This window comes from Callithrix jacchus, chromosome 16, assembly GCF_049354715.1.
Source record: "Callithrix jacchus isolate 240 chromosome 16, calJac240_pri, whole genome shotgun sequence".
Taxonomy (NCBI): domain Eukaryota; kingdom Metazoa; phylum Chordata; class Mammalia; order Primates; family Cebidae; genus Callithrix; species Callithrix jacchus.
This window is the reverse complement of record NC_133517.1, coordinates 80463311-80489965: the sequence shown is the minus strand read 5'-3', so window position 1 is coordinate 80489965 and position 26655 is coordinate 80463311. Positions and strand designations below refer to the sequence as shown.

Here is a 26655-nt window from a genome sequence, read left to right as displayed (position 1 = left end):
TGCAAGCAGCAGAAAAAAAGAGACCCAGCTGAAACTTCTGCTGGAGTTATGGGAACGGCCTCCTTTCTCTCGCTAATGGAGGATTCAGATGGGACTGGGAGCAAAGGAGCGTCTCTGAATGGCGGAGCAGTTGCAGCGGCCCACTTGGCAAGGGTCCTTGAATTACCTCCGCCCCCGCCCTGACCCGGCCTAAACATCAAACTTGAAACTCATCTTTCAGCAGCAGCGCTGGAGGGGGGACCAAGCATCTCCGCAATGGACCCGGGGGACTCTGATCGCAGCAGAAGGAGAATTTCCCGGGAGTTCCAGGGACTCCCAGGTAGAGGGGAGCTTTGGTTCTCACCTCGTCCCGCGAGCGGCTTCCCCGGGGACCGCAGGAGCACGGACGTCCAGGAGGCCAGCCCGCTGCTGGAGGACCTCAGACAACGGCTGACGCGCGCCTTCCAGTGGGCGATTCAGCGCAGGGCCTCGAGGCGCGCGCAGGAGGCGGCGGCGGTGGCGGCGCTGGAGGAGCAGAGCCGGGCGCGCGAGGAGGTCACCCTCGCCGGGCAGCGGGCGAAGCTGGTGAGAGCGCGGTCTGGGCGGACGGCTCCCAGGGCGCCCTCTCCTAGGTCCTCTCCTCCGGCTCTGGAGCCGCTGGCTGCGTAGCCCACCCGAGGCCTTGGGGAGGCCGACGGGAGCTGTTCCCAGAGCGGGAGCGCCGGCCACTGCGGCTGTTCTTCCCGGGGAGCCCAGCTCACGTCTGGTCACGGCGTTGACGCCCCCGCCTTTCCAGCACCGTAGGGAAGGAAGGGGGCCCTGCAGGACCCATGTGGGGGCATAGTCTACCAGGGACAGATCCAAGATGTCTCCTCCCCAACCCGTTTCTATAGTTTTCTGCCCTGTGGGGAACTATGACTACGCGTAAGTATGGCGCACGGAGAAGGAAATTTCCATGAAATAAACTTCCTCTTGGGATAGATGGGAGTGTGTCCATCAGCAACTCTTTCTTCAAACTCCGCAAGTTTTATTCTTATCTTTCCCATGGGTAATAATTCAGAAAACCGGAAATGATAAGGTATTTTGTAAAATTGCAGCGTTTCGAACATTAGACAGGTTAGGTCTGAGTATTAAACAGGAGGGTTACGCCTGTAATCCCAGCACTTTGGGAGGCGAGGTGGGTGGATCACGAGGTCAAGAGATCGAGACCATCCAGGTCAACATGGTGAAACCCCGTCTCTACTAAAAATACAAAAAATTAGCTGGGCACGGTGGCGCGTGCCTGTAATCCCAGCTACTCAGGAGGCTGAGGCAGGAGAATTGCCTGAACCCAGGAGGCGGAGGTTGCAGTGAGCCGAGATTGCGCCATTGCACTCCAGCCTGGGTAACAAGAGTGAAACTCCGTCTCAAAAAAATATATATATATTTTAGCTGACTGATTTTTTTAATTAAAAAAGATTGGAAGTTAGACACAATTTGAAAAGGACACAATGAATAGGAGCGATTCAAATTTTAAAATGGTGCTCCCTAGGAAATCATGCACTGGAGACTTGACTTGGAAAATTCTTTTCTTTTGCACTGATTACTAACTCAATTAACCACTACCGTAGAACTGAGCCAACCATCAATAAATTGCCTTATTTAAGAACGTTCTCGTATTTCTGAGTTTAAGGACAGTATTAGGCCGGGTGCTGTGGCTCACGCCTATAATCCCAGCACTTTGGGAGGCGGAGGCAGACGGATCACCTGAGGCTAGGAGTTCAAGACCAGACTGATTAACACAGTGAAAGCCTGTTTCTACAGGAGCCAGGCGTGGTGGCTGGCACCTGTAATCCCAGCTACTTGGGAGGTTGAGGCAGGAGAATCACTTGAACTCGGGAGGCAGAGGTTGCAGTGAGCCAAGATCGTGCCATTGCACTCCAGCCTGGACAACAAGAGCGAAACTCCATCAAAAGAAAAGAAAAGAAAAAAAAATTAGCCGAGTGTGGTGGTGGGCGCCTGTAATTCTAGCTACTTGGGAGGCTGAGGCAGGAGAATGGCTTGAACCCAGGAGGCGGAGGCTGCAGTGAGCCGTGATGGCGCCATAGCACTCCAGCCTGGGCAACAAGAGCGAAACAACGTTGAAGAAACACTTGGTTTTCACCCTGAGTCTAAGCAGTGAGTCTGAGCAGTAGGGTAGTGGGAGCCACCTGATTCGCCCCTGAAGCCTGTGTAGTGGGCCAGAATGCCAGACTGGAAGGCTGAAATCTGACGCAGCCATCAGGTCAGCTAATGCTTGCCCTACAACTTTGGGATTGTTATTTAGCCAGTTTGAGTTTGTTTAATCATCTGTAAAATGGAATTTATAATCTCATAGGATTCAAGAGCTTAAGTGAGATAATATTCTATAAAATGCTTAGACCATGGATATTGTTTAGTGGCTCTTATTATTATAATAATGATTATTACAGACCTTGGACTCTTGACTGTACCAAAAAGGAACAGATGCATTCCTACTAAAAAAAATCAGGAGTTTTTCTGGAAGGGAACCAGAGAAATTTACACATATACAAATGATGTGTCCCTAGGTTACAGACAATGGTCAAGATCTTGGTCAATCATCTTGTCTTGGTCATAAGAAAGAAGCAAAAGAGTGTGGACACTGTAGCTTAATATCATTACCACTAGAAGACTTAGTTTTCGAATCTTGGCTGGATTTTTATAGAAACTGACATACATTCCTATAAAAATGTACATATATCATATATTAAGATGGTATTTTAAGGAATGATGAAAAAATTTAATTAATTTAGAGTTGTGTTGTTATTTATGCTATTTGCTGTTGTTTGACTTGGTCTTCTTAGTGAGAATCATTGATTTCTAGGATCTGTGAGTGGATTTCAGGGGTTTTATATACCTAAAATTGTATGCAACATTTTTGATGTGCATAAAGTATAGTTTTTCCTCAGAGAGGGTTCATAATTTTCATTGGATTCTCAAAGGGATCCATGATGAAAGAAAAGTTAAATAACCATTGATGTTTGAATTTCCTAAATAAGTGTGAATTACACATACTTGTTTTACTTAGATGGTAAATCATTACCAATAATTTTTCTCCTTGATTCTTGCATGAAAGTACACAATGGATGTTCATCAATTACTTAATTAATTACTTCACTCAGTCTTATAACAAACACACAGAGAATCTACTATGTTGTGTGCCCAGGTAGTGCACTCTTAGTTGGGGATACAGTTATAAATAAAATACAGCCTCTGCTCTCAAAATCATCAGTCTAGTCTGGTCAGTGTGTATGAGAGGCACTTGTACAGAGTGCTGTGGATGCACAGATGAGAGACAATTATCTCAGAAGAGTTGGCATTTGACTGGGTTCAGCAGAAGAGGTGGCAAAGGGCATCTTAAACAGAAATGGGGACAGAAGGAGGTGTGCTTCAGCTCAGCATTTATTCAGGGACCAGCAAGGTTTCTGACCAGCTGCAGAGGCAGCTGGCATAGGAAAGATGGTCAGGAAAGGAAGCTGAAAAAGTAGGGCAGGGCTGTATAGCATCTGGGCCACCTTAGAGAGCTGAAGCTTCTTGCAGGCAAGGTGCAAGGGTTTTTTTTTGTTTGTTTTTGTGGTGGTGGTTGTGTGGTTACTGTTACTGCTTGTTTGCTGGATATTCACTCACTTTATTCTTTGCTAATTCTTGCTGTCATAAAAATGAGTCTAGGTGCTGAAGAATGGAGTGGTTTCTATTGACAAGTTGATGAAGCTTTTTTTTTTTTTTAGCAGAGAGAAAAAATTCCTCTTGAACTGCATTAAACAAGCCCTAGGTGAAGAAATTTGCAAGTAGTTGATCATAATTTTCAATTATAACATAAAGATTATATTGGACTAAGCTTTACTGGACTGCCCCCAGGTTACATGCCCCAGAGATCTTTTTTTAAACACATGAGGACCTTCATAAACTCCCATTGGAGGATGGTATAAATCAGCCTTGCTATCCAACAGACTTCATGCCAGAGTCAAAAACATTAGATTATATAAGTATACATAAGTATACATGTGCTTCTAAGGTGTCGTTAAGTGTTTTCGCTCAGCAGGTAGACCATTTACAATCCTGAAAACTTGAAATGATAAGTAATCAAGTAAATACACACAGATTCGGAACACTCTGGTGGCTGTAGGCAGTTATCCTGTGGCTCAGAAGGCTCATAAAGATAAATGAGTTCATTGTGGATCACATGCCACTGCTTGAAAACAGCCTTTGGTGCATATGTATTTTTCATATGGACAGCTTTGTGCATCAGCTATTTTTGTTTTCATTTCAAGGCCATTTCAAAAGTTATTTATATATCTGGATTTTACCTTGTCATATACAGAGTCAGTTTTATAGCCAGACTAAACAGAACTGGAGAATAAGATGAGAAATACATCTTTCTTGATATCTTATTTTCTTTTCCTACAAACTTCTTATTTCTTCTGTGTAGTCAGAGAGTGGTTTCATTTTATTTGTATCTCAGGCTAATAAAAATTTTTGTTTTTTTTCTAACTTTTAGGTGGAAATGCATTTTCAAAACCACCAGTTGGCTAGAACTTTACTGGACCTAAACATGAAGGTGCAGCAATTAAAGAAGGAGTGTGAACTGGGATTTACATCAGACTCTCAAAGCCAGAAAGATAATACTGCAAATTCAAAATAAAGACAGACACACATGAAGATCTGAACCCTAAAACTAACACATCAACGCTGAAACAATTCTGATGAACACATTATGCTTTGCATAAGTTTTGAGGGGCAATTTGTAGACCCAAAACTTAGATGACAGGGGAAGGTGACGTAAAAACATCTAAGAGAGGGGAAAGAAAAATGATGTATTACCAAGTTTTAAAGTTACTTGTTTGTTGTTTTGACTGGGACATAGAAGTAAAATATAAATGTAAATTTCTCCCTCAAAGAATGCTTTAATGCCAATTTCTGGTATTCTACCTTGTGTCACCTGACGCTGTGGGCATTGCCTGAGCTTTCAGAACTCGTGCTTGTTTTGTTTAACTTTGATTATTCTTGGTTTGTCTGTCCAGCAGCCTGCCCTCCTTTTTGTGAATTATTTCTACTTGGATTCCAGCCATGCCCTTTAGGTGGTCTGCCATTAGGGGCACTCCACCTTCCTAGTTATAGTCATGCAGCTCAAGGCAGCAGATGAATTTGTCCTTAGGATTTTTTGAATGGGCACTGAAAGAGTAGATGAGTATTTCTGCCGGTAGAAGCTGTGGGTCAGGGCCTTGGAAGCTGCTGCTGGTCACCATGTGAGAAAGCCCACACCCTAATGGAGATGACTGAAACAGAACCACTGAAAGTACAAAAAAGGAAGGGGTGGTACTTTCTTGTTCCTGGGGTCAAGCTGTATAAGACCCCAGGCCTTGCTCTTGTGTATATACATGAGATATTCTGATATCCTTCTCATAAAATCTCTTTTTGCCTAAGCAAATTCAAGTTGGAGTTTCATGACTTGTTTCTAGTGTTCATAACTAATGCAGTTGTTTGGTTTTAGGAGTTAAAATGGTTCTTACTGTTGAATTAGACTATCTATACCCAAAAAGTGCCATCTTTTAATGCAAACAATAAAGTTAATAAAAAATAGTTGCAGATCTAAGTGATATTTATAATGGTTATTGTCTGCAAAATACAAATTAATTTATAACAAGCTATGTAATTTTAATGTTTAGTAAACTATAAAAATTTGTTCTTGAAGACAAAGGAGAACAGAAGAGACACGGTCTTTCTCTTTTTAAAATAAATGCAAGGGCCAGCAAGGTGGCTCATGCTTGTAATTCCAGCACTTTGGGAGGCCAAGGTGGGCAGATTGCTTGAGTTCAGGAGTTTGAGACCAGCCCGGCCAACATGGCAAAACCCTGTCTCTACTAAAAATACTAAAATTAGCTGGGCTTGGTGGTGCTTGTCTGTAGTTCCAGCTATTCAGGAGGCTGAGCCACAATCATCAATTCAACCTGGGAGGTGGAGGTTGCAGTGAGCTGAGATTGTGCCCCTGCATGACAGAGGGAGACTCGGTCTCAAATAAATAAATAAATATTAAAAAGAAAATAAATACAAGTTGTTTTATCTGTGTGAGAATCTGAGAATTATCTGGACTAAGTTTAGTTTGTCCTTAACTTTTTCCCACAATAAGTAAATTATTCTAGCCCTTTGGTACTTAATTTCACTCTGCATAAATGAGGAATTACCAACTTCAACATTGGCAGATGAGCAGTCGCCAGCATCTCGGTATCTGACCACTGTGTTCCTGGAGACATTTCCCACATGAGCTCTTGGTCTATAAATATGTGACTGCTATATTGAATTTCATTTGAAAAGTAGATTTCCTGTTTATTTCTTCCTTTGAATTTTATAGAAATTTTTAGGAAAGGGTTGGCACAGTTCTTGTGATTTGTGTTTTGAAAAACCTTCTACTTAACCTTTGGGACAATCATTCTCAAGTGCGTTTTAAAGATTAACATTTATAAATTGTAATTTTGCATGTAAAAAATACTCGAGATGATTCCTTGTGTGAGCTAAATTCCTTACAGAATACAGACTGCTGACGCTGGTTAATATTCATGTCATTTGATCATACTGATAATATATTGGGGATCAAACGAAAGAAAATTTAAAAGAGAAAGTATGAAAATTGATGCATTTTCACATTTTTAGGTTTAAAAAGGTCCATTATTGTATTGCAAAGTTTTAGTTGCCACATCCCCACCCCCCATCTTTTAGTGATGAACTTTGGATCACTGTATCTTTTAGGGGTGACAGATATAGAAACAGAATGAAAAATGCCTTTGTGTCCAAATTGTCTAGTTTAAGTCTGAATCAGCGGAGGTGGCCTCTGATATTAACTGTGCAAGGTGGAACTACAATGGGAACTTGATATGTGGGACATATCATTATTACAAGTTTTTATCTTGTTTCCTCTCCAGTAAGCTATCATTTGCTTTTTGTTTTTAAAGTAGCAGAAGCCAGACGATTATCTTTATATAGTTCTTTGCCATGGCACTCAGCTGTTGGTTGTTAGCTTGCTGGCCTGGCATCCTGTCAGCTGGGACACATAAGAAAGCAGATAAAGTTTTCTGAGAGCTGAGGCTGCCCTGCAATCTACACTTCCCCTCTTTCCAGGATTTCTAAATAAGCTGGAGCAACAGTGTGACATTTTAAAGATCTATGAAATGGGAGAGACCAAACTAGTGCCAGCTGGAGGGGAAAATGAGAAAATAATTATAACCGAAGTTATGCATCGGGGAAGCAGTAGCTGGAGAAGCTGAAGAAAGTTAGATGTTCATAACAATAGTGGAGAGAGAGGGCCAACAGAAGAGACACTAAAAGCAGTTTTGTGAGAAAAATATGGTGCTTGGGTTTTTCAAATGACACAATTTCTCACAGCTTTAGTTATAGGGGGAATTAAACCATGTTAGCAGGAAATGGGCTTTTGCCATATGGTACTTGTTTAGCACCAACCAGTGAATAGGTGCCAAATTAGTTATGACAGTTAGGAGCTTTACATTGGTTGTTAGGTATTAAATTCCTTTACAGGTGGCCTGGATGTATCCGTGTTTTCTTTGGCTTTTGCCAAACGACTTCTGCTCTAACAGGTGCTTCTGCAGCTCCCAGCCTGGGGACAGATCAGAGTCGTGGGTAACCCCATGATGGCTGAGTCTAAACCAGTATAATTATAAGAATCCCATCTCCCCTGCTCCCTTCCTGGCAGGGCCCAGGGCCCTGGCACAACCATGGGCTCTATTTACTGTGGTAATCACTGCCAGAATCCTCTGTGCCTGGGACCTGGCACCAGGCCCTCCAGTGCCAGCTGCTTTCTCTCTTGGTTGCTTTCATTGTTGCTGCTGCTGCCATTGCTATTGCCTCTTTTCGTTTTTGACCATGTCAGTAACGATGGTGACCATGTCAGTAATGAAGGGTGAAAAATACAGTTAGGGTGATGGTTGAGTCTGTGCCACCCTACCTATCTCTCATCTGGCAGCCTCTTGATCCATCTGAGCTGAATGTTGGGCAGTAGCACTCAGATAGGTGGACACCTATTACAGCAGCCTGTGTCAAGTGCTGCTTCTCAAGGGGCTGCGTACCTCTCAATTGCTTCCTAATTCTGGCATTGATGCACATAGTGGATGGGAGTGCTTCACCTCTTCCTTAGGAGCAATAATGCCATAGTCTTTCTCTTCTGGGACTAGTACAAGAAGGATCTGTCGAAATGTCATAATGATGAAACTAACAAAGAAATCAGCTACCACTCCTGTACCAGCCATTGTGCCAAGAACTGTGCATGTATCAGCTTCCTTAACCCTTACAGTGGCTTGTAAGTGTGTAGGACATGTTTTTGGAGTTGCTTGAATTTGGTGCTTAGTCCCGGCTCTGCCACTTACCAACTATATGACCTAAAGCAATTTGTTTTAAATTCTTTAGGTCTGTCTAAGGAAGTCAGTGAAAATGGAACCTATCTTATTTAAATCGTTAGCAACTCAAATCAGGTCTGGGAGAGTAAGTTAATAGTGAAGGATCTTCTACTTCATATATTCATTCCACACCTTTATTTCATATGCTCTTACTACCCTTTTGGACTGATACCGTTCTTGTGCCTTTCTCTTTCTCACATCTTTATGTCTCAGTAACACTCTGCCACCTGCTCCCTGTTATGATGCTATCTTGGAGTTCCCACTGTCGATTGAAAAATTGATTTTGCAAACATGAGAAGAGGCAGCAGGAAGATATGAAGTGAATAGTTGCTGCTACTTGCCAAGCCCTGCATCTGCCTGGCATGTAGCATTATGTGTGTTTAAAACATAATTGTCCCAACAAAACTGTGAGGTTGGAACTATTGGACTTTCCACTTTACAGAAGAAGAGAGTGGGTATTGGAGAGGTGAGGTAATTCATCACCATCCACTCAGCTAGCAAGTGGAGATGCCAAGATTCACATCTGATGTTGGTAGTGGCCTGGCTATTGTGCCCCTCCAAAACTAATGAGAGAGACCTTGTGCTAGTGAGTATATGCAATACTATAATAGAAGAATGTATGAATTGGTAAAAGGGATGCTTTTTGCAAGAGTCAGACAAAGAAGGCCACATTGAAGACATACCTCCAAGTTATTACTTGCTGTCCACCTGAAGAAAAATCCTCACATTCTGTCTAAACTAGTCGGGTGATCTTGGATAAATTACTCCACCTTATTTAGCCTCTTTTTCTTCTCTTTTGAAAATGAAAGGGATAGTGGAAATAGCTCCTAAAACCTTCCTCTAGCTTAGAGCCTCTATTTTATTCTAATCCTGCCCGCTTGTAACTGGACCCTTCAATCGCTTGCTCCTGACTTGCCGAGACTTTCTGATTCCTGTTATAGCATGATGGACAGCTGACCGTTTGCCCCTGGCCCCTGTCAATAAAGTAGACTCTCCTGATCTCAGCCCTTACCCTGATCACAGCTTGAGCTGATACCGACTTGATGATGACAGGAAGCAATTCTTGTCACTCTTGGATGCTCCTCTGCTCTTTTCACCCACACCATGACTGCAAGCAGGGGGAAATGTCACATTTGCACTTCCGAGGGAGACAGGCATCACTTAGAACTTTCACGTATTATGATTTTAGAGGCAGCCTGCCGTGGCAGATGCTGCTGGCTGAGAACTGCGCCTTGTGCAGCCTCTGCGGCCAGATAATGGAGTTAGTATCTTGGCTCCTTCACTTCCTCCTATGTTACTTAACACTTCCACAGTTCAGCTTGCTTATCTATAAATGATAATTAATCATACTTACCCCAAGAGTTTGTTATGAGGGTCTAGTGGACTAACACATGTGAAGTGCCTAGAACACGCAAATAGGGGCTTATTATTATAACAGCTGAACCAACAAGTGTTTTGCTCATCCTGCTTGCCTGTTGGAAGTGCCCAATTCCAAGATGGAATTTTGTATTTTTCTTACATTTCTATTTATAATTTTGATGATTATTCTATGCTGAGTCAAGTAGTGGACTGTGATTATATGTTTTTCTTGTATAAATTTTTATTTCTTCCGATGTTGATAATTACATTGCATGTTTTGCTTAGCTTTCTTTGACTCTCTGACCAAATCTTTTCATATCATCCCACAGCTCTGTGAAAACACTTCTAACATCATCTCATCTCTATTTCCTGTAGTACCTGGAATGTGACGCTTTCTAGGATTCTATGTAGGCAGTTTTTTCTTGCTTCTCATGAAATTCTTTCTTTGCAGGCACTCATGTCTGACTTCCCCTGCCCTGCTGGGTTTTGTAGCATTTTTCTATCAACTTTCTCTCTTCATCCCTTGTTTTTTGTTTCCTCCATTTCAAGTTCTATTTATTTCTAATTTAATCAAAGATGAAATCTGAATTCCTGTTTCTTTCTGGAATAGAGTTCCAGAAGATCTCTACTCCATCTTAAAACTGGAATTCATTCATGAAATTTAAGTAGAGGATTATGGTACTTGCTTTGAAGACGCATCTCTCTGGCAGCAGTGTGGACAGAATGAATCTGAGAGGAGCTGGATTAGGTTTAGGCCAGTAAATAGGTCAGATGATAACAGACTGGAGTAGGGTGGTGATAGGATGAAAGAGTAGTCCTAACTAAGAAATAATTAGGAGAAGAATCAATAACTTTTGATAAGTAATTGGATGTGGGAGTGAGGTAGATGTCAGAGACACGATAATGAAGATAATGCCCTCGTTTTTAGCATGGGAAGATGAGTAGATGGTGGTGTCATTCATGACAGTAGAGGGCACCAGAAGGGGATGAGGTTTTGTAATGGGGAGGCATGTGAGTTCAGTTTTGGACTATTGAGTTTGAGGTGTCATTGATACATTTAAGTAGAGTCATCGAATAGGCAATACTGAATAATATTTGAAACCCATGGCAGTGGAATAAATTAACTAAAACGAAGGGAAGAGGAATTGGATATACTCCTGATAAATGTCAACATCTGATAACTGGGCAGAAAAAGAGGACCCTACAAAGACGTCTGAAAAGCCGTCATAGAGAGTATGGTGTCAAAGAAAGCTAATGAAGAGGGCTTGTTTAGTGGTCAAGTATGATAGGCTAAAAATATCTTTAAATGTAATGACATAAAGGTCACTGATGATCTTGGAAAGAATGATATCTGTGGAATGGCAGGTACAGAATCTGAGTAATAACAAGTTGAGTAAGGAGGAGATGGGAAAATGGAAACAGTGAATGTAGAACATTCTTTCAAGTAGTTTGGTTTTTAAGAGGAAAGGAGGAAAGATAGCTCAATAGCTAGGCAAAATGTGATGTCAAGTTTTTTTTAGTTATTTTTTTCTAAGGTGCGAGATATTTGAGTATGCTTAAATGTTCACGGACGCCACATGAAAGTAAATGTCAATGATATAAATAAGAGTAGAAATCAATGACAGAGTGAGGGCCTTGAGAAAGTGAGAGGGAAGGGTCTGCAAAGTATAGGCATAAAGCTTAAGATCGGAAGAGGAACACCACAACCATTGCTATAAGTGGTCATGGTAGAGGGCCACGTAAATGTATCAGTTGATGAAAAGTTGAGAGAATTCTTGAGGACTTCCATTGTTTCTGTGAAGTAGTAAAATTCAAGGATTCAAGGTTGTATGCTTACAGTGAGGAAGAAACGATGGGATCAGAGATTTGAGAAATGTGTCAACAACTGGATATAGCTGGTATATTCGGTTGAATAGTATCCTTCCAAAATACATATCCACCTAGAACTTCAGAATGAAAAGTTATTTGGAAATAGGGTCTTTGTAGACGCAATTAGTTAAGATGAGATCATCTTGGGTTAGGGTGGGCCTTAAATCCAATGACTAGGGTCCTTTTAAGAAGAGAGAAACAGTGACACAGATACACACAGTGGGAGGATGACCATGTGAAAACACCAAAAGATACACAGAGAGAACATCACGTGAAGACCTGAAGAGAGTGGCATGCTGCATCTATAAGACAGGAAATGCTGAGGTTTGGCCAGGTGTGGTGGCTCACACCTGTGATCCTGGCATTCTGGGAGGCTGAGGCAGGTGGATCACTTGGGGCCAGGTGTTTGAGACCAGTCTGACCAACAGAGTGCCAGGAGTTAAAGACCAACAGAATTCAGGTACAACAGGGTGAAACCTCGCCTCTACTAAAAATACAGAAAATAAGCCAGGTGTTGTGGTGCGCACCTGTAGTCCCAGCTACTTGGGAGTCTGAAGCTTGAGTATCGCTTGAACCTGGTTAACGAAGGATGCGGTGAGCTGAGATGATGCCACTGCACTCCAGCCAGGGTGACAGAGCAAGACTCTGTCTCAAACAAAACAAAACAAAACACAAAACAAAAAATAGAAAGAGAAATGCTGAGGTTTGCTGGCAACCATCAGAAACTAGAGGAGAACTGTGGAACAGACAGATTCTCCCTCAGAGAGCTGAGTTTGGATTTGAGTTTGGACTTCCGGCCTCCAGAACTGCTAGAGAATACATTTCTATTGTTTTGACCCACCCAATTTGTGGCAATTTATTGTCCTTAGGAAACTAAAACAGGAAAAAATGGAAAATGAGAGTACGCTACAAAAACTCAGAAAGATTACAAGCACTGTTCAGAACTTAGTTGACGCTGGTGATCACGAATTTATGTTGGCAGTAAATGTACAGCAGCCCAGGCTCAACTGTGAAAAGTGAAAAGATTAAAGCAGGATTCATATTCTGTCATGCATAAGCAGAATATGGACAAGGTGGCAATAAAACTGAAAATATTTCAACAGAATGGATGCAAAGATGATGAAATAAAGTATGCTTTGAGTGGAGATTAAAGACTTAAGGTGGCTGATGGAAGGCAGGCAACAAAAGGGTTCAAGGGAAAGGCTGAAAAATAGTTATAGTAAGAAAAATTGAGTAAGAGTCAAAATAAGAGGTTGAGGTAAGATAGTAAGATGACTGAGTTTGTGAATTTCTAGCTGAAGCAGTTCTAGGCCCTGACAAATTCCAGGATGTAACTGAAGTGTGGTAGAGATGACAGTCATCAAAAATGAAGATTTCAGGGACAGAAATGTAGGTGGGTCATCTGTGCTAGAGTAAAATCTTCACTTTCTGGTGATTCTTATCTTTTAATCAAAATGGTGCTTACAACAAAAATGCAATTCCTTGGATTTAAAAGCAGATTTAAAAAACCAATGTATGTCTATATAGTACAAATTCATATCTACTAAGGGGAGGCCATAAAAAAATCAATGTGATAGTCTCTCTCTTATTTAGTCCCAGGAAGAATTACAGAAAGTGGACTTCATGTTTTAAATCAATGGAATGCCAACTTAAATAAAGTTGAGTTGTATTTTGAAACTTGAATTAAGTAATCCTGAAATGTTTCAAAATTAAATTCATCATCAAGGCATCGAAGTAAAAATGTTAAAATATAATCAATCCGTAGCTTTCTTTCAGAATTGCAAATGACTGGTACCAATTACAAAGTAGTCAACATCTTATTCATAGCCCTTAAAACATACTGAAAATGACTATCATTGGCTATGTGATCACAATTTCATTTAAAAAGTGATGTGGAATAATTTTATTGACTCAAATCATTTCAATACTCATGATATGAGTGCAAAACAAATATACACAAACACCACAGATGATAGCATGTACAACTTAATTAAAAAAGACCCTGTGAGTGCACAGATTGTCTTACATATTTTAAAAAGTGGCATTTTTAATGTTTCCATACTTTTAAAGTCATCCTTCAACTCATGGGAATAAAGAAACTGAGATAGCTATTTTGTAGGCGAGCAGACATAGGGTAAGATGATAATTTTTTTTACACAGTTAAAGAGCTATTATGGACAATAGCATTCTTTTCTTTTTTTGAGACGAAGTCTCATTCTGTAGCCCAGGTTGGAGAGCAGTGGCGCCATCTCGAATCACTGCAACCTCCGCCTCTCAGGTTCAAGCGATTCTACTGTCTCAGCCTCCCAAGTAGCTGGGATTACAGGCTTGTGCCACTACGCCCTGCTAATTTTTTGTACTTTTAGTAGAGACAGGGTTTCACCATGTTGGCCAGGCTGATCTCAAGCTTCTGAATTCAAGTGATGCATCTGCCTCGGCCTCCCAAAGTGCTGGGATTACAGGCATGAGCCACCATGCCCGGCCCAGACAGCACCATTGTGAAACTCAGGCAAGCGGCCCTTTCCTCCCGCAATGGGTCGACATGATGCCCCCAGGAGCTCTGAGACTCAAAACTAGGGGACTGTCTTGAGGCTCTGGCCCCAGGACAGTGACTTGGTGAGGGGCTCATTCATTGCTAAATGTCGGGGATTTCTATTGTGGGATTGTATGAGATTGGCTAAATAAACTGGTGCTGACATGCTGATTTTGGGTGATATTTATTCCCATCAGAAAACAGAAGTATCTGGGGCACTGGACTATCAAAAATCAATAGCCATGCACCAGCTCTTTCCTTTCATGGCCTTTTTCTTAGCATGATGAATGCCCAGTCTACAGTACCTGAGGGCAGCCCTGTGCCCTCCCACCACTGTCACCCATCTTCCCCACAGGATCTATGCCATGTGTCAGGAAATCAACTGGATTTGACTGTGCCTATCTCCTTTGAATACTTTCAGGGCTTTTACTCCATGATTCTAATGTGCCCTTGTTATCAATATCATTCATTTTCTTCAATTGATGTTGAACACATTGCGCTATCCCAAGTAGATCTTAAGTCATGTCAGGGGAGGGCTGGACCACTCTTCTTATTCTGCCCTCAGGCCCTCACTTAGGCAGGGGTGTGGTCAACTTTGAAAGAGGTTACATTCTAGGAATGTAGCGGTTATGGCCTTTTTCTGGTGTTCTCCATTGTTTTGTATAGACCCATATTTCCATCTGGTATTATTTTTCTTCTGCCTGAACAATTTCCTTTAACATTTTTTTTTCTATTGTTGGTAAGCTGATAATGAACACTTCTAACTTTCGTATGTCTGAAAAAGTTTTTACTTCATTTTTGTTTTTGAAAGATGTTTTCATTAGGTATAGACTTTAGGGCTGACAGTTTTTTCTTTCAGTGCTTTAAAGATGTTTCTCCACTGTCTTCTTGCTTGCATCATTTCCAGTGAGAATTCTAGTCATTTTTATCCTTGTTCTTCTGTAGGTAGGGTGCTGGATGCATTTTAGATTTTTCTGTTTATTACTGGTCTTTAGCAATTTGATTATGATGTACTTTGGTGTGCATTTCTTCATGTTTCTTGTGCTTGGAGTTTGTTAATTTTTGGGGGGTCTCAGCGTTTATAGTTTTCATTAAATTTGTAAATATTTTTATCGACACTTCTTCAAGTATTTTTTTCTTTCTACCCTCTTTCCTTGCAGATTCTATTTACATGTATATTAGACTTCTTGAAGTTGTCCTATAGCCCACTGATGCTCTTTTCATTTTTAAAAAATTTGCTTTCTGCATTTCAGATAGCTTCTATTGCCATATCTTAAAGCTCACTAATTTTTTTTCTGTAGTATCTAATCTGTAGTGATCCCATTCATTATATTTTTGATCTTACACATTATAGTTTTCATGTCTAGAAGTTTTCTGTATTTTCCATGTTTCCATTTATCTTTTAAAACATAAAGAATAATTTTATAATAACTATTTTAAGGTGTTTATCTGTCAATTTTAGTATCAATGTTAGCCCTAGATTGGTTGGCTTCAATTGATTGATTTTTCTTCTTTTTATGGGTCATATTTTCCTGCTTCTTTCTATGCCTAGAATCCTTGATTGGATGCCAGACATTGTAAATTTCAAGTTCTTGTCTGCCAGATATTTTTGTGTTCCCATAGATATTCTTGCAGTTTTTTTCTGGAATGCAGTTACATTACTTAGAAACCATTCGATCCTTTCAAGTTCTGGTTTCATAGTTGTTAGATGGAACCAGAGCAGCATTTAGTCTACTGTTAACTATTCCCAGCTACTGAAGCAAGATCCTTCTGAGTCCTCTGTCCAAGGCCTTATGAATTATAAAAATTTCCACTATGACTGTTGGGGATTGGCACTATTCCCAGCAAGTGTGAACACTGGGTTCTCTTTAGCTCTCTGAGATCATTCTTTCTCTGCACATGGGCAATTTTCTTACATGCATGTATTTATAAACATTCTGGTGAATTGTAAGGGGATACCCCCTGAAGATCTGGAGTCTCTTTTTACACATATCTCACCTTTCTGATATGCTGTCCTACAATCTTTAGCTGCACTGGTCATACTCTCCACTCTATCTCCTCAACTCAGAGAGCTTGTTAGGCTACTCCCTGTACTGCAGCCTTGAACTTCTCAAGGCAGTCATCTGGGTCACTTGTAGGGATCCCTATGTTTGTTTTCAATCTTTCAGAGATCACTGTCTTTTGTTGCCTAACGTGTTCAAAACTATTATTTCATATAATTTGTCTGTTTTTATTTTGTTTGTTTCAGGTGGGAGGATGTATATAGCCCTAGTTGAAGGTGCCTGTCTCATCATCTTTTAGGCACTGTTTTAAGTGTTAATGAAGTAATGTATCATAGAATGCTACCTCATTTAATAGAATAGAGGATGAAATCTGATCTTCACATTTTTGAAAGGATGTGCATTATTAACAGAAGAAGAAAGTTCAAAAGATCTTGTTTGCTTAAATTGATGTTAATCATGAAATTCTGAATCTAAGAAAAGATAATTAACTGGGACACTGTGTTAAGAATCTGAAAAAACATGCAACTTGTCTCACTTCTTTCATTACTCTCATTGCCTTTACAAAGGGAAATACTGAAAGTATTTGTAATTAGAGACATGATCTCATCACCCCAATCCGTAGACTTGTCTCCACAAACAACATGGCAGTAAGAGGTAGAAATAGTAGAATTTATTTATACATCCAGTTATTTTGAGAACAACTCTACAAATTCATTCATCTAATTGGCTAAATATATTTGTAATATGAATGTATATATGTGTGTGTTCCTAGTTTCTTTCTACTTGTATAGGGTAGAATGGGCAGAATCTAGAGTAACTAGAATAATTGAAGTAATCACATCTGAGAAATTGTGGGAAATTCAGGTCTTGACATCTTTAAAAGATTTTAATGTTAGGAAAATCTCTTTAATTTTCATCTTAAAGAATGTGGAAGATCCTAATGTTTGCATGCTGTTGTTACTTACTTTTATAACTCTGCTCTTTATGGCTTTCCTATTTTAAGCAATGAGTATCCTAAAGATCTCTGTAATATTAGTACAGAAGGAAGGAAAGAAAGAAGGAAGGGAGGAATGGAGGTAGGGAGGAAGGAAGGAAAGAAGGGAAGAAGGAAAACTACAAAAGCTATTTGTTTATTCGTTTGCTTATTTATTAAAGATATAGTTGATACATTAACAAAGTGCTTTGTTTTTAAAAGCCTTATGACAACCTCTATCTATATGCAATGTGAAAGCAGAATAAAAGATATGGATCTGAAGTTTGGACAAAGAGAAATAAAACAGAATAGCTGACACTGGGGCAAGGTCAGGGTCTCACTCTGTGCTGGTATAACAGAATACCACAGAATGGGTAATTTATAAAGAACGAAATTTATTTCCCACATTTCTGGAGGCTGGGAAGTCCAAGATCAAGGCACTGGCCTCTGGGGAGGACCTTGCTGCATACTCTGGAACGGATGAATGCTATGTTCTCACATGGTAAAAGGCAGAAGGATAAGAGAGAGAGAACCTACTTTCATGAGCCCCCTTTCTTGTGTGTCACCCAGACTGGAGTATAATGGTACAATCATAGCTCATTGCAGCCTCAAACTCCTGTATGAGCCTTCTTTAGGATGGCATTAATCCATGCATGAGGTCAGAGCCCTCACGACCTAAACACCTCCTGCTAGGCCCCACATCCCTGTTGCATTAGGGAATTAAGTTTCCAACACTTGCATTTCTGGGGAGCACATTCAAACCACAGCAGTCAGTACTTGAAATATCAAGTCTTGAATACTTGCAAACAGTTAGTTGAGTATTGAGCTCTGAGCTCTCTAGCAACTAATAGCAACAACAAAAAAATAATTTAATCTATTACTGGTGTTCCATTGAAGACAAATTGTTTGCCACATATGTGGCTAGAAACTAGATAAGTTAACTCATTTTATTGGCTCATTAACTGTAAGGCAATTAGGTCCAGTGATGGCTGCCGGCAACGATGACTTTTGGCTTTAGGACAGTTGAATAATAGACCTCATAGAGCAGTAACTAAAAATAAGCACCAATTTTCTGTGTAGTTCAATCCTAAGTCATGCCAAGAAAAGCCATGCTACCTGCACATAAAAAATGATTATGTTAATTGTCTTAAGTAATTCCTCCCTTTTCCCTGCCTTCATTCCAACCTTCTCCTTTTAATGTCAACACATTGTCCCATCACAGCTTTTATTCTCCTCAATCCATCCCCAAACTGTTCTTACTGTTGCTCACTCTGGTCATGGTGTTAAGGTCACAGCATTTTATGAGCATCAATAGCTTGGGAATAGTTTCAGTTTGTTCAGTTTAGTCACTAGTTGATTCATTTTCACAGAATTAGAAATTAAAGAGCAAACAATAAAAGTCACAAAAATTGCATGTTGCTCTCAACACATTTATTCATGAGGTAATACTGTATAACGAGTCATGTCTAAAGGTGTTTGCTTTTCATGGCTGACACTGCCCTGCGAAGTCCTGGTTTCAGTTTATTGGAAGAAAAACTGATATATCCTTTATTAGAAGAATTACTTCGTGAATAATTTGGGAGCAGTGTATGGTTATCATTTTAACATACAAGACAGAGTAATTTCTGGAACCCTTCCCATGTGCCAAGGCAGGATACAAGGCAGAGTACAAAGAAAAGTTGCAGGCCTCAAGGAACCCGGAGTCTGATGGGGAAAGGGACGAGTCAGCAAACATGATAAGACCTGGCGGTTTGGTGATATTAGAGAGACAGAAAGAGGCAGTGCAATTGGTTGGGGAGTAGAAGAGGTCAGGAAACACTTTAACAATGTAGGAAAGTTTCAGGCTTGAAGGAAAAAGCTCACATCATGGAATTGTGGAAATTACTTAAATTGGGCTTTATTTATTCCTGTAGAACCCAAGGCCTGTGGGAACCCTGAGGCTGTTAATAGCCCTGTTAGGTTTTAGGCCGGACTATAGTTATACCCTTCCAAAAACATGAGAATTGAACTAACTTAAAAATTAAAAAAATTTGTGGTAGAATACACATAAAATATAATTGACCATTAGTGACATTTAGTACTTACACTGATGTGACCACCATGACTACCTAGCTGCAAAACATTTTCTTCGCCCCTAAATGAAACCCTGTATCCATTAAGCAATCACACTCCATCTCTCCTTCCCCAGATCCTGACAACTGCTAATACACTTTATGTATTTGTCAATTCTGAATTTTTCATATAAATGGAACAATACAATTTTTGTATCTGGCTTTTCACTTAGCGTAATATTTTCAAGTTTCATCCATATTCCATTAGTGGGTCCTTTCTTTTTATGGCTGAATAATACTCTATTGCATGGATGTACCACATTTTGTTTATTCATTCATCAGTTGATGGGCATCTGGGTTGTTTCTACTTTTTGACTATTGTGAATAGTGCTGCTGTGAGCAACTGTGTGCAAGTTTTCATTTGAATACCTGTTTTCATTGCTTTGGAGTCTAGATCCAGGAGTGGAATGACTGGGTCACACAGTAATTTTATATTTAGCTTATTAAGGAACTACCAAACTGCTTTCTACAGCAGCTGCACCATTTTACTGAACTTACCTTTAAAGAGAAAGTATTTCTTTCAAGGTTACTGTGCACCTTGGTAATTTATTCTCCCTACCAACTTCAAAAGATTGTTCTGAGGATTAATAACCTTTGTGAAACTGTTAAAGGCCTTCTGAAAGCAGGCTTTATATAAATTAAAGGTATTATGTACTCAGGCATTCATTCCAGTGTAGTTCACAAGGAGTTTGATAGTTCAATAAATTTACATAAAATTCAATCTGGATAGGTGTGGGCTTTTACAATCTTACAAGACCTGAAGCTGAAAAGAGACAAATTGAGCTAAATTAGTTTGTCTCGATTTGACCTGTTTTTCCTAATGAGATATTGGAGGCATTAAAAAGAGTACTATCCTTCTGAAATATGGGCATGCTGATGCTGGTTGTTGGATCCATTAATTAATTTACCTCTATTCAGAACATTCTAATGAACTAAAACCCAAGATTGCTGTTAATTTAAAGCAGAAGCAAAAGCAAGAGCATGTTTGCTGTGTTAACAGACTTCCACAATGGTTCCTGAGAGGTAACCAAGAGAAAAACAAATGTGTACTATTTCTGTGGCTCTAGACTGCATTTTAAAACTCTAATTAAGGGGGGCAGCCAGTGTCTATTACATATCTGGTGCACGCGGCACTTTTAGGGGAGCTCATCAGCCTAGTGAAGTATTTATGCAGCACCTGCGTCCCGGATGCAAGGTTTCTGAGAAAAATCCATCTCCTAGGTTTGAATCAAAGCATGACTTGCTTAATGGATCAAGGTGTCAAAATTAGTTTACACAGCAGGCACAGAAGCCACAATAAGATACCCAGAGTTCTGTCTCTGTTTTTCTCTAACTTAACATTTCAAAATGGCCTGAGGTTACTCATCATCTCTTATTAACCTACTAAAGCCTGAAGTTGGCTGAGGTGGATCGTTCACATAGGATCCTTCTGCTGAGGTTATTCTGTTCTTTGGGATCCAGGTGAATTTGATTGGAACCCCCAATCTCCTGTGTGGTGTGAATTCCACATAACTGCAGAATTTTGACGCAGTAAACATTTGTGAAAGAGTTTTAAAGTATTAAATCTTTAAGTATCTGCCCTGTGTTAATGAGTTTCAGATTTATTATTTCAGATCCTTACAACAACTATATAAAGTAGGTGGGTTTTTTTTTGTTGTTGTTTTGTTTGTTTTTTGAGATGGAGATTCACTCATGTTGCCCAGGCTGGAGTGCAATAGCGCATTCTCACATTCTTGGCTCACTGTAGCCTCTGCCTCCCAGGTTCAAGTGATTCTCCCGCCTCAGGTTCCCAAGTAGCTGGGATTACAGCTGTGCACCACCATGCCCAACTATTTTTTTGTATTTTTATTAGAGATGGGGTTCCACCATGTTGGCTAGGCTGCTCTCAAACTCCTGACTTGAGGTGACCCACTTGCCTTGGCCTCCCAAAGTGCTGGTATTACAGGAATGAGCCACTGAGCCCGATTGGTAGTACTTTTATATTCATTTTGGATGTAAAGAAACTGTGTCTGAAGCCTAAGTAATCGGCAAAGCTAAAACACAAACAGAAGGATAGCTGATTCTAAAGCCTGAGATCTTGCTAATATACCAGTTGCCTTCTCAAACAAAATAAGAGAGAAATGTAAAAGTAACAACAAACATTAAAAATTTAAAAATATGCTTTTCCAAGTCAGGACATAAGATACATGGGACTATTTAAAAAACGTATTACATCTCGCTGCCCACCAGCTGGTGTCCGCTGAGGTTGCCCTGTTCTTTGAATTTGACTGGAACCCCCAATCTCCTATGTGGTGAGAATTCCACATCTTTGCAGGATTTTGAGGGGCTTCCCATCGCCTATTCAGTCTGGCCCCAACCTCCGGCATCTTCTAAATTACTTTGTGGAGCATTCTTTTCCTCTCCTGAACCTTAGAAGTGAAATTAAAAAAAAAAAAAAAAAAGGACTGGCTTAAGTCAATTTTGGCTTAAATAACAACTTATTCTTTATTTATGTGAACCCTGGGCAGAAACATCCCTGAATAATTTTTGCCATTAACCTGATTTTTTACTACTCTAAAATCTTCTTGTTAGAGGCTCTTCCCTAACAATATTTTTAATTTGTAACAAGACAAAGCAAACTAAGAGGGCTGCTGAAGCGTGGTATAAAGATGGCAAGTGCAGGAGATGGAAGAGACTTGAGAGGTTTGCGCCTTCTACACTTTTATGTTATAGTTGAGAAAGTGGTGATGAGAGTGGGCTCTGGCTTGCTCAGGATCAATGGCTAGTTACTTGGCATATGCAATCCATAGATATCTTGCTGCTCCCTTTTCAGTTGTGTCTGCCTTTCTCAGGCCCTTTAATTGAGAATTGGAGTTTCTGGCACTCCCAAGTTCGCCTAGCCCTAAGAGACAGAAGCAGGGAATGAGGCCACAATCCTATAAATGTATTTTGCCATTAAAAAAAAAAAAAAACTACAAGTCTGTAATACCTTTAGGTCACTTTAGGGGATGTTTTCTTCTTCTCTGACTTTCACAATCACAAGCGGCCTCTCAAACTGTCACAGTTCAGGTTCTCCAGGAGCAATGAATTAGAAGGGGAAGAGATGCTAATAAATTTGATCACAGAAAACCTATTTTAGAAGAGAGTAATGAGAATCTCAGTTCTCCTAGGTGACATCAGACTCTTGAAGAAATATTTTCCCAATAATAAAAGAAAATTACTAGGGAAATAAGAGAGGAGGATGCTGTTATTCAGGTATAAAACAAAAACAAAAAGCCCATCAGTGGCATTAAGGCAATGGAATTGAATCCCAGAAAACACTTTCTTGCTAATTTCTCATATTCTAAACATGCATCTAAATAGAATGGCCAAGGATTTGAATAAAAATCAGTCTCTGATTCTTTCATCAAAGGGTGATTCAGAACAATTTGCAGTAATCTATTCTCATTTCTTGAACATTTCTTTTTAGGGGCTTCTTTTAAACCTTGAAAAGTAATAAACAGCTATAACTTGTCATTGTCAAAAGGGAAATGTAAGGGTATGCATTCTATAAAGGACCAAGATAATATCATGGCTCAAATAAAAATTCCCCAGGGTAGAGGAATGGACTTTTAGCAATGTAGAATGAATATACTTTCAAGAGTTCTCTGTCTTAAATGGTAGCCTAAATCTAAAAACACAGACAAAACTCGTAAAAGCCAATTTAGCTTATATTAAAAGTAGATGGAAGAGAGGAGAGGAGGCAATGAAAGTCAGAGTTAAAAAATTTAAGAACAACCAAATATCTTTTCCACATGATTTTTAGATTGCCTGGGGAATTAATTTAATTTGAGCTAGTATCTGTCTACTCTCTGATGAAAATTGTCCAATACTGCATTTTTTCCACATTGCCCTGAAGAGTGTCCACTCCGGACACTGGTAGTTAACAAGAGTGTGATGTTGCTTGACTTCTATACTGATTATGCTACTTTTTACCTCCACAGCTCTGAACCATCAAGTTGAACTGGATTTTCCAAACTTCAACATGTGATACTGTGTCTTTCAGAATTCACAGGGGGTGATAAGTGTGTACCTGAATAAACCAAATCCCTAAATAAAAATCAAATATTGATAAAATATACAGTAGTTTTCTTATGGTGGGGAGTAGGTTTGGAGAACATAATCAGCTACAGTTAGGAGTGGCAATTCTTTCTAAACAATATAATATGGCTTTTTAGATTAATACATGACACAAAATACTGTGACATCCCCAGCAATTTAGGGGTACTTCCAGCTCTGGTTGGTTGAAGGTTAGAGATTCTGTTTCAAGCTGCAATGTCACAAACTCTCTGTAGGCAATAAAAATTGTTCTGGGTTTTCTCTTCTTCTGGAAGAAGATGCAATGCAATATCATGAAAAAGACCTGTGCCTTGGAGCTGCAAAAACAGATCAGGGTTGAACTGGCTTTGCAATACTAATTCTGTGATCTTGGCCCAGTTACTTAATCTGAGATTACCTGCAGATAATAATATTTTTCTGATAAACATGTGAAGACTCTTGACTTATTCAGATACACACAGGTTGCCTTTGTGGATTAGGAAGAAGAAAGTATTGTACTTGGCAAAATTTGATAATTTGTTTCAACTCATCTTGGCCCCAGGAGATGGTAACTGCACTAATCAGCTGTTCTGCAGCAACAAAAAATCCGCAGATTTTATTAGATTAGAAGAAAAGGATTTACTCTTGTTCCTGTTACATGTCAATAGCTTTAAGTCAGATGGAACAGCATCTATGTGGGGACTGTTTCATTCCTGTCAGAGAGAGAGAGAGAGGTTGAGAATGCAAAGAAACAATGATGCCTCTTCAAGCTTCTGCAGGAACTTGGCAGACTGACATTCCATTGACTAAAGTAAGTCACCTGACCAAGCCTGCCATTAGCATATAGAAGGGCCACCAAAGGTACTGCAGGTCTCAGGGCAATGAATGTGTATATTCCATTCTCTTATAGGAAAGAGGAGTGATAGTTGGGAAATACCTTCTACCACAATAACTATTTCTCTCTTTTCTTTTCTTTCGCTCTTTCTTTCTTTCTCTTTCTCTTTTTCTTTACTTTGCCTTTTTTTTTTTTTTTGACACTCATCTTGCTTTGTCCCCAGGCTAGAGTGCAGGGGTGTGACCTCGGCTCACTGCAACCTCCACCTTCCGGGTTCAAGCGATTCTCCTGCCTCAGCCTCCCAAGGTGCTGGGATTACAGGCACGTGCCACCATGCCCAGCTAATTTTTGAATTTTTAGTAGAGATGGGGTCTCACCATGTTGGCCAGGATGATCTCAATCTCTTGAGCTCGTGATCCACCTGCTTTGGCCTCCCAAAGTGCTAGGATTACAGACACGAGCCACTGCTCACGGCCCACAATGACTATTTCCATTATCAGAGAAGTTGTATGAGATGCATGGACTTGACTTTTGAGCCTGAGTTTGTATCCCACCTCCAGTATTACTTAGTGTAAGAACTTGAGGCCTGGCACAGTGGGCTCAGGTAATCCCAGCTACTCAGGAGGCTGAGGCAGGAGAATCGCTTGAACGCAGGAAGCGGAGGTTGCAGCGAGCCCAGATCAGCCACTGCACAAACTCAGGCAAATTACCTGATGTTTCTGTGCCTGGTTTACTCATCTGGAAAACTGGGATAATAACAGAATCTACTTCATCTCATAGGGTTAAAAAATGAAGTAAGAGCCAGGCGTTGTGGCTCATGCCTGTCATCCCAGCACTTTGGGAAGCTGAGGCGGGCAGATCACAAGGTCAGGAGATCGCAACCATCCTGGCTAACATGGTGAAACCCTGCCTCTACTAAAAATACAAAAATTTAGCCGGGTGCAGTGGTGGGCGCCTGTAAGTACTAGCTACTTGGGAGACTGAGGCAGGAGAACTGCTTGAACCTGGGAGGCAGAGGTTGCAGTTAGCCGAGATCATGCCACTGCACTCCAGGCTTTGGGACAGAGCAAAACCCTGTCTCAAAGAAAAAAATAAAAGAAGTAAGCGTGCATGTATTTATATAATTTACAGTCATGCATCACTTAGTGACAGAACACATTCTGAGAAATGTGCTGTTGGGTTTTTGTCATCGTGCAGACCTCACAGGCTGTACTTAACAAACCTAGATAGCCTACCACACACTTAGGTTAATGTGATAGCCTATTGCTCCTAGGCTACAAATCTGTACAGTGTGTTACTGCACGGAATCCTGTAGGTAATTGTAATACAGTGGCAGGTGTTTGTGGACTAAACATTAAAACACAGAAGTAATACAGTAAAAATGTGGCATAAAAGATAAAAAATGAAATGCTTGTGTATCAGTTACCATGAATGGAATTTCAGGGCTGGAAGTTGTTCTGCTTAAGTCAGTAAGTGAGTGCTGAGTGACTGTGAAGGTCTGGGGCATTACTCTATACTCCCATAGACTATTTAAACACTGTAGCTCAGGCTACACTAAATATATTTAAAAAGCTTATTTCTTTAATACTAAAATAACCTTAGCTTACTTTATATATATATATATATATATATATATATATATATATATATATATTTTTTATTGTAATTTAGATTCTGGGGTACATGTGCAGATCATGCAGGATTGTTGCATAGGTACATACATGGCAATGTGGTTTGCTACCTCCATCCCCCTGTCACCTTATCTGGCATTTCTCCCCATGTTATCCCTCCCCAACCTCCCTACCTGCCCTATCCCTCCCATAGTCCCACCACCAACAGACCCCAGTGTGTGATGCTCTCCTCCGTGTGTCCACATGTTCACATTGTTCAACACCTGCCTATGAGTGAGAACATGCAGTGTTTGATTTTCTGTTCTTGTTTCAGTTAGCTGAGAATGATGGTTTCCTGATTCATCCATGTTCCTACAAAGGACACAAATTCATCGGTTTTTATGGCCACATAGTATTCCATGGTGTATATGTGCCACATTTTCCTTGTCCAGTCTATCATTGATGGGCATTTGGGTTAGTTCCAGGTCTTTGCTATTAATACTAAAATAACCTTAGCTTACTTTAACATTTTTACTTTATAAAATCTTAAATTTTTTATGCTTTTTATTTTATTTTATTTTTGAGATGGAGTCTTGCTCTGTCTGTTACTCAGGCTGGAGTGCAGTGGTGTAATCTCTGCTCACCACAACCTCTGCCTCCTGGGTTCAAGTGATTCTCCTGCCTCAACCTCTGAAGTAGCTGGGATTAGAGGTGTGTGCCACCACACCCAGCTAATTTTTGTAGTTTTAGGAGAGATGGGGTTTCACCATGTTGGTCAGGCTGGTCTCGAACTCCTGACCTCAGGTGATCCACCCTCCTCAGCCTCCCAAATTGCTGGGATTACATGTGTGAGCCACCATGCCTGGCCACCTTTTATTCTTTTGTA

The 26655-nt window shown here is 40.3% G+C and overlaps 2 protein-coding genes across 3 annotated transcripts in view; one reads left to right on the top strand and one right to left on the bottom strand.

The window, feature by feature from the left end:
* Nucleotides 1–431, bottom strand: part of RAD21 (RAD21 cohesin complex component) — a 97308-nt gene extending 96877 nt beyond the window's left edge. Inside the window, exon 1 of the mRNA XM_035277308.3 lies at nucleotides 344–431. The gene's annotated coding sequence lies outside the window, so the exon portion shown is untranslated. The remainder of the gene's footprint in view (nucleotides 1–343) is intronic.
* Nucleotides 219–6082, top strand: AARD (alanine and arginine rich domain containing protein). Of its 2 annotated transcripts, none has more exons than XR_013528154.1 (2): nucleotides 219–903; nucleotides 4517–6082. XR_013528154.1 is itself a non-coding variant. In XM_002759311.6 (2 exons), the coding sequence occupies exons 1-2, from the start codon at nucleotides 256–258 to the stop codon at nucleotides 4658–4660; spliced, it is 453 nt and encodes a 150-aa protein (XP_002759357.2). In that variant the 5' UTR covers nucleotides 219–255; the 3' UTR covers nucleotides 4661–6082. The 2 variants fall into 2 exon arrangements, 1 of the variants encoding a protein (XP_002759357.2); XM_002759311.6 differs by having other exon boundaries at nucleotides 219–564.
* Nucleotides 6083–26655: the final 20573 nt, after the last annotated feature.